Consider the following 8937-nt stretch of genomic DNA (forward strand, 5'->3'; position numbering starts at 1 on the left):
ATGATTGACAATTAAAAAAAAAAAAACTAAAAAGATTGGAAATTGAAAATGTCTGAAAACAACTAAAAATAAATCAAAATATTTTGAAAACGGTATGGTGTATAGAAACTGCTTATATAAACATTCATTAAAATTTTCATGTATTTACCGTCATTTTTTTTTTGAGTTACACCAAAAACCAAAATCGATTTTGTCGAAAATCTTTATGTTGCGTAAAAATTCCCGTTTTTTCCTTAATTTTCCATTTGTTTTTCACGGTATTTTTGAAAACTACTGGAAAATGTTTACTTTTGACCCCCCAAAGTATCAACTAGATTCACTTTCCTATCAGAAAAGGTACTATTGAAGAAAATCTAAGCACTTTTACTGTCCTAAAACGTGATGACAAACACAAAAATAAAAAATGAAAAATAAAAAACACACATCATTGTAAAATCAATGCATTCATCTCTTCACTCAGAATCCCAAAACACAAAGTAATGATATTACAATTTTTTTTTTTAGATTTTAAGCCAAGCATTGGCAGGATAATACATTTAAAATTTCCAGTAATTTGCAAAAGCAAAATTTGCTTGATAAACGAGAAAAAAAATTGAAGAAAAACTTGAATTTTTATGCAAAATCGGTTTTCGACAAAATCGATTTTGGTTCTTGATGTAACTTAAAAACAAACGACCATGACATTTAATGAATGTTTATATAACCAAAAATATTTTGAATTGTTTGACTTGTTTTGAGCTGTTTACGGACATTTTCGGTTCCAGATTATTTTATAATTATTTGTTATGAATGTCAATAAAAATAAAGACGGTCAAGTGGGTGTCGCTCTGCAGTACAGTAGGTTACAAGTGAGTCACTGTACCAGATGGTGTTAAATTTGAATCCAATGATAAAATATCATTGTATGAGAGAAACGATTCTGAGCTAAGACGGTCAGTTAGTCCATAATACTTTACTAAGTGTATGTTTGGTGATATTATATAATATTATTGTGAATGAAGTATAATTAGTTTTGGTATTAGGCATTAGTATTTACTGTAATTGGTTAAATTCATTTTTACCAAAAAAATTAAATTTTACAATGCCAATGCGTGTGTATAAAATATAACAACATAGCCTACAAGTGACCAACAAATAATATTTTTTTTTAATTGTAACTGAAAAAACTAAAATCGTTATTCTTGGTGTAAATATGTAATTTTGTCCAAATTTGAACTTAAAATGTCTGTAAAAAATTATTGTGATTACCTACATATTTTTTAGATTTTTTGGTTACAGTATGAACTATTTATGAGAATCTTTGTTTTAAATTTTCATTCCTTAGTTATAAAAACTGAATATTTTGTCATTTTTCAATTGCAATCATTTTCAAGATTTTGATAAATTTTATCAAAATTTGAACTTTAAATGTTTATAAAAAAAAATTGTGCGTAAGTATTTTTAATATTTTTACTGCTATTGTAACAATAAATCAGGAGCCTTGTATTAGATTTTCGCACATTTTGACCCACCAACTAAAAGTTTATTGTCATAAAAAAAAAAAAAAAATGGCATTTGAAATTGTCTGTAAACAGGTAAAAATGAGTCAAAGTATTTTCAAAATTTGATGGTGTATAGAAAATGAGAACATTCAGTGAAGTATTCATGCACCTCGAATTATTCGTTTTTGAATTACAACTAAATAAGAAAGTCGTTATATGAGAAATCATATGTTGTAAAATTATGAACTTCAAACGCTCATAAAAATGTATTTTAACTTTCTGTTAGATATTTTATTATTGATAAAAGTAGAAAACTTTTTACGGTTAAAACATATATTATAATTATTAATTTCATATTCACAATTAGTGCTAATAATTTTGAGTTAGAAATTATTAAATGTTTTATTTTTAGTTTTAAGAATTGATAATTTAATACACGATTCCTCCTTATAAGCTTGTCTACCATTATTTAAAAGAACGTAAACCTAAAAGACAAATTAAATTTGTATAAACGTTTGAAGTTCAAGTATTACATAATTTAATCTACGCTATATATTACTAATAGGTAATAGCTACAGTAATATAAATTGGTTAAATCAAAATTTATATAATAATACAATATACTTCTTAATATTATATAGGCTGAGAGACCATCTTCTCTCAGAATTTTTTTTCGTACACCTACAATGATTTTATATCCCCGAATTCAAATGTAATACATTCATTATTTTTTATTTAATTATATTGATTGAAGAACGAATAAATTTAATTATAATTCTATAATACACTTAAATTTGGAAAAATATGAATTTGACGCTTCCAAAAATTTAACAAATTGTCGTCGATAACATCAAACTTTTCCTTTTTATAAGCTTCCAATTCTTTTTCAAATTTACTATGTACTATGTAATATGAATAACATGAATGTCATGAACATTGTAAAGAATAAAGAATTGTAATCTTATATTATGTATATAGTATAATGTATATAATATAAACAACGCAATAGATACTATTTTATTTAATACAACTTACCAAATATTGGAGACAACAATAGGTTCTATTAAAATCTGCTGGTAGGTACTAGGTAGTGAGTACTTACTACTTAGTAGGTACTTAAACTTGGTACAGACTACAGACTACAGACGTACAGAGTTACAGACTACAGACTTGTGTCACTTCACAGTTCACCTTCACACAGTCAATGTAGAAATTATTGAAAAATAGAAACAATAATTTAAAATAATTCTTCTATTAACAATTGCTTATTATTTTGTTTACTACTATTCCAATTCAAAATTAAATATTTTAAGTAGGGACTATGGAGTAGACTAGACGACTAGGTGATTTTATTATATTATAATTTATGACTATCGCCCATATTAAATTTATAATAAAATATGTTATTACGATTTACGTATAATGACAGTAAACCCAAAATTAATTAATATCAACAGTCATCGTGCGACTTTCGGTTTATTACTATTTATTACTATAGAATTTATAATCAATTACCTAGCTAATAGATATTGCATATAGGTATTACTGTATTAGCCATTAGGTAATAGGTAGTCACTACTCACTAGTCAGTAGTATAATTAAAATAATAAGGCTCGGGCCACACGATGCGTTATTGCCGCATGCGGTGATATGCGTCGTCGCCGCATGCGTTGGGTTTTTCTACGGACCGGTAAGTTTTAAATAGAACAGGCCACACGACGCGGTGTTGCCGTATGCGGCGGGTTTCCACCGCAACATGCTGCGGTGGTGCGGCAACAACGTACACCGTTATCATTACAAAACACAAGTATTTTAATTATATCGACCACACGACGCGGTGAAATATTATAATTTTCCGATTTGCCAAGTTTACCTACCTAAATTGTAAAAAAATGTTCGACTTTGAAAAATTAATAATCGAAGTTGAGTCAAGACCTTGTTTATGGGATATTGGCTCAAATGATTATCATGACAAGGCAATGAAAATGTTGGCATGAAATTCTGGGTATCCCGTCAATTGATCGAAAACAATTGATCGCATAACAATTGCTCGAAAACTATTGATCGAAAAACAAATTGCTCGCAACGAAAATTGATCGAAAAGAATAATTGCTCGCAAAACTAAAAATTATATTATTATTATAATATTATTGATACCTACCTACCTTATTATTATTTTTTTTTTAAAGTCCATATAAAATTGCTAAATAATATAAAAAAAATGGTCGTATAAAATTGCTAAACAGTAAATAGTAAATCAATCTCTAAGGGGCCCGGCAGAGAATAAGTTTAGGAAATGCTGTCAAAGAGCTTTTAATAATAGACCGGCTCACTTCATATTTCCGTCGAGTCATATCGATAATAATTTTATATAGTACATCGACGTAGTGCACTTTGTACTTAGATATAAAGATAATATTGGATTCAACCACGATAGTAATTTTATATCGTACGTTGACGTGGTGTATGGCAAATCCGAGATTATTATCATTTCAGTGTTCCTATCATTATAGTGTACCTACTTCAAATACATTTGACACGTTTTAAGTTTAGCCATCATGAGTTTAGTGTATGTAAATAGTGAAAAAAATAAAAAAATGTTACAGTATAAAGGATTTTTACATACACAAGAAAAAATTTATAATGAAAAAGTGTATTGGAAATGCTCCGAAAGTAAAAAAATAAAATGCAAAGGTCGAGTTCATGTTGTGAACGAAAATATCGTGAAGTTCATCGAACATAATAATCATGTACCAAATGCAGCAAAAATTGAAGTTAAGAAGGCTGTATCACATTTAAAGGAGATTTCTTCCCAAACTACGCTTAGTACTCATGCTGTTATTGGAGAAATTTCATCTCAGGTATTATAAAATATTATATTTTACTATAGCTAGGTACCTAATATAAATATACATTAAACCTATAACAATAATTTTTAAATTAATTAAAATTATTTTTTATATAATTAGTTACCAAGTGCTCTTGCTGCAGATATGCCAAGTGTTCAAACGTTAAAAAGAACAATTCAACGTCTTCGGCAAAGAGAAGAAGCTTCTCCTCCTAACCAAATAATTTTGATTTTATTATTCCTGAGGAGTATCGAAATACAAGTGACGGTGAGTTATTTTTACATTATGACAGTGGCACAAACCTACCGCGTATTTTGATTTTCACTACACAAAAAAATTTGGATTTTATGGAGAATTGCGAACATTGGTTCTGTGATGGAACGTTTTCGGTAGCTCCACCGATTTTTACACAATTATACACAATTCATGGTATATGCTATTCAAATGTGATTCCCAGTGTCTTTGTATTACTACCTGATAAAAAAGAAGATACCTATCGTCGGATGTTTGATGCATTAAAGTCATTAAAACCAAATTTAAATCCAAAAACTATAATGATTGATTATGAAAAAGCTTCTATTAATGCAATTAAAACAGAATTTCCTAGTACTAAAGTAAATGGGTGTTTTTTTCATTTGTCCCAGTGTATATGGCGTCATGTTCAGGAATTTGGCTTACAAAAAAATACAGTGAAGACCCTGAATTTGCATTGCAAATAAGAATGTACCAGCTTTAGCATTTGTACCAAAGGATGATATAATAAGTTCATATAATGTTTTAATTGAAAGTAATTTTTATACAGAAAATGAAGAAATATTAGAGCAATTTTTAGACTATTTTGAAAATACCTGGATTGGTAATTAGACAGAAGAAGAAGACGAAAACAACCAAAATTTGAAATTGAAATGTGGAACTGTTTTTTAAGAATAGAACAAGATATAGCTACAACAAATAATTCCGTTGAAGGTTGGCATAACTGTTTTACGTCAATCATAAGTGGAAAACATCCATCAATATGGCGTTTTATTGAAGCTTTAAAGAAAGAAGAAAGCATAAATCGATTAAAAATTGAACAGTATATATCTGGCATAGAACCTCAGAAAAAAAAAAATATCAAGATAGGGCTAAGAGAATTAAAAAAATTTGCACTGATTACAATGATTTATTTATTCTAGATTATCTACGTGGAATAGCCTATAATTTTCAATTACAAATTTAATTTTTAATTTTACGTATTATCTATCCTTATTTATATATACCTAACCTATCAATTTTATATGACCATTTTTTGTAATTATTTAGTTATTTTATATGACCATTTTTAAATATTATTTATCAATTTTATACGACCATTTTTTGTAATTATTTAGTTATTTTATATGACCATTTTTAAATATTATTTATCAATTTTATACGATCATTTTTTGAAATTATTTAGCAATTTTTAACGACCATTATTTAAAATTATTTATTTGTTTAATACGACCATTTTTTGAAATTATTTAGTTATTTTATATGACCATTATTTAAAATTATTTATTTGTTTTATATGACCATTTTTTGAAATTATTTAGTTATTTTATATGACCATTATTTAAAATTATTTATTTGTTTTATACGACCATTTTTTGAAATTATTTAGTTATTTTATATGACCATTATTTAAAATTATTTATTTGTTTTATACGACCATTTTTTGAAATTATTTAGTTATTTTATATGACCATTATTTAAAATTATTTATTTGTTTTATACGACCATTTTTTGAAATTATTTAGTTATTTTATATGACCATTTTTAAATATTATTTATCAATTTTATACGACCATTTTTTGAAATTATTTAGCATTTTTAACGACCTTTTTAAAATTATATGATATATATTATATACCTATATTATAATATATTATATATAATTATATGATTATATAATTTTTATATGACCTTTTTTTTATTTATCAATAATAATATAATTTTTAATTTTGCGAGCAATTATTTCTTTTCGATGAATTGTCGTTTACGAGTAATTGTTTTTCGATCAATAGTTTTCGATCAATTGTCATGCGATCAATTGTTTTTCGATCAATTGACATGTATCCATGTAAATCTATGCATTTTATACAATCAAAAGACCATTTTGTTTATTCTAAATCTATAGATAAAATTGCTCTTAGTGCGAATGACGATAAAAGGATTATTATGCGTGATGGTATTAATACTATTGCATATGGTCACTATCGTTTAAAAAAATAGTTTATTTTATTTTTTTTAATTATGTAAAATTGATATAGTACCTATTCAATAGAAATAATAATATTAATTAAATAAAATATAGGATAAATACAATTTAAAAAAAAAAAACGTTATTTATTCATTATTTTTATTTTTATTACTAAATTGCATGTTTAAACAATTAGCTGAACAGTATAACATTTAATTTTTCAGAATGAACAAACCTAGAATAATTTTTGATAAACCAAATATTCGTTCAAAACCTATAATTCCACATTAGAAATCGATATTGAAAATCTGAGTGAACTCTATTTTATTTTAGACAAAGTTTTACATCGATTGGCAAATTAGTAGGGATATGGTAGTAAAAAGATTAACGGATTTAATTCAATTATAACATTCGGTAATCAATTAACAAGTTGACTGCCCTATCAATTTCACTTAACTTACCAAAATCGACTTGAGTATCAAATATGATACACAGTCTACTTTTCATTTTCGTCCATGTAAATTAACACAAATTTACCAATGGCGCCTTGTGTATTACATTAGCTTCTCAACACAACTTAACACGGTTGCCTTGAGTATCATATATGCACTCATTTATTTAGTTAGATTATAACTTCATAACACTAATTTATGTCAATACAACAATTGGATAAAATACTACACAATATTTATAATCATATGGTGTTCTGGCCTCTCTCCTAACTTAATAAAATATACGAAAAACGTTTAACTTTTTTTTGGAAATCACAAAATAATTAAAATGATAGCGCAATAAGTTGTCCATACTGATATATAAATTGATTATTAAATATATAATTATAAATATAACTATAACTATAAATAACTTTTAGTTGAATATAAAAACAGGAAAACCACAGAAATTGTATACAAAAAGATTAATAAGAATCCTACTGGGGCCTGAGTATCAAATATGATACTCAGTTTAAACCGATTAATTTTATCACAGATTGAATTGTTATCATGAAATAAATAAACATGTGTAGAAATAATATCGATATTATTCAAGAAAGTAGTGTGACCAACATGGTTTGACTACAATATTTCTCTAGGACGAGATTCGTCTGATAAGCGAGAAGCATATATGATACTCAAGGCAAAGTTGGCATTTCCGTTAAAATTTATAGGACGAAATTGGATAGTTAGTTGTGTATCATATATGATACTCAAGGCAGTTAACTTGTTTTAAAAAATAAATTAACATAAAAATGAAATAGATCCAAACATTGTAATAATAAAATGGTTTATACAATTAAAATAATAAATATTGATTGATACATTTCGTTTATTTACTATTTTAAAGTATCGTTTACATCAATCCACGAATTATGACTGTTGTTAAAACCTAACCATTTAACATATAATTTGTTTTTATTTTTTTTTATAATACGTTCAATGAGAAAGGTGTAGGGAAAAAATATTTTTTTTAATTCTTGTGTATAAAAATAGCCTAATATTATATTATTTGAACTATCTTTTAGTTGATAAGTTAAAGGATCTGTATTTAAAATTTTAGAAATAGTCAACCTTCTGTTGACCAATTTGGTGTATAACCTTTACTGAAATTATGTTTATACTTAGATATTCTTACTTTGTCATTAATTTTAAATTTAAGTTTATTTGATGTATTAATTTGTAATGTTTTTCTTTTTATTGTAACCGGGTTGATCCAAGTTTCGTGTGGTGGACATTTTATTGTTGAATGTTTTGTATTATTATAATTATATACTAATTTAAAAATTGAATTTATCCAATTCCATGTTGATGTAAAATATTTGTAAATTTTTTTTTTTATTGTTCTTATAACGCGTTCAACCATACCAGCCTTTATACTGCTGTATGTTGAATAATGTCTAATATGATACTTTTTCATTATACTTTGAAATTCATTATTGTAAAATTCTGTTCCGTTATCTGTTTGTAATAATTTTGGTTGATTTTTTTTTAAATATTTTTATTTTACCTTTTGTACACTCCTTTGCTGTTTTATTTTTTAGTGCTTCTACCTACACATACTTGGTAAATGTATCTATAATAATTAAAATGAATTTAAAACCATTATTTTTTCTAGAATGTGGTTGCATGTCTATTAAATCAGCTTGCCAGAGATCATCTTTAAACCGTGTTACTACGCTTCGTCTAGGAAATATTTTTCTCGCTGGTCCATGTAACTCCCTCAGCTAAACTGGTTAAGATTGTCATTCTACTATAATATTTCTCTCTCGTAATTCTTCTAAAATTGATATAATTTTATTATTGACATCAGTATCACCAACATTTTGTGATGATGTTAGAAGATTTAATCAAGTTACTAGTTCATTCGGATCGTCATAATAAACTAATTGTGT

General features: G+C 26.1%; 1 protein-coding gene across 1 annotated transcript; it reads left to right on the forward strand.

The window, feature by feature from the left end:
* The first annotated feature begins 4039 nt into the window (after window positions 1-4039).
* On the forward strand, window positions 4040-8708 carry LOC126555697 (uncharacterized). Its single transcript, XM_050210591.1, has 3 exons — window positions 4040-4342; window positions 4451-4597; window positions 8661-8708. Exons 1-3 carry the CDS (start codon window positions 4040-4042, stop codon window positions 8706-8708), a joined length of 498 nt encoding a protein of 165 aa, XP_050066548.1.
* Window positions 8709-8937: the final 229 nt, after the last annotated feature.

This window comes from Aphis gossypii, unplaced genomic scaffold, assembly GCF_020184175.1.
Source record: "Aphis gossypii isolate Hap1 unplaced genomic scaffold, ASM2018417v2 Contig01011, whole genome shotgun sequence".
Classification (NCBI taxonomy): Eukaryota; Metazoa; Arthropoda; class Insecta; order Hemiptera; family Aphididae; genus Aphis; species Aphis gossypii.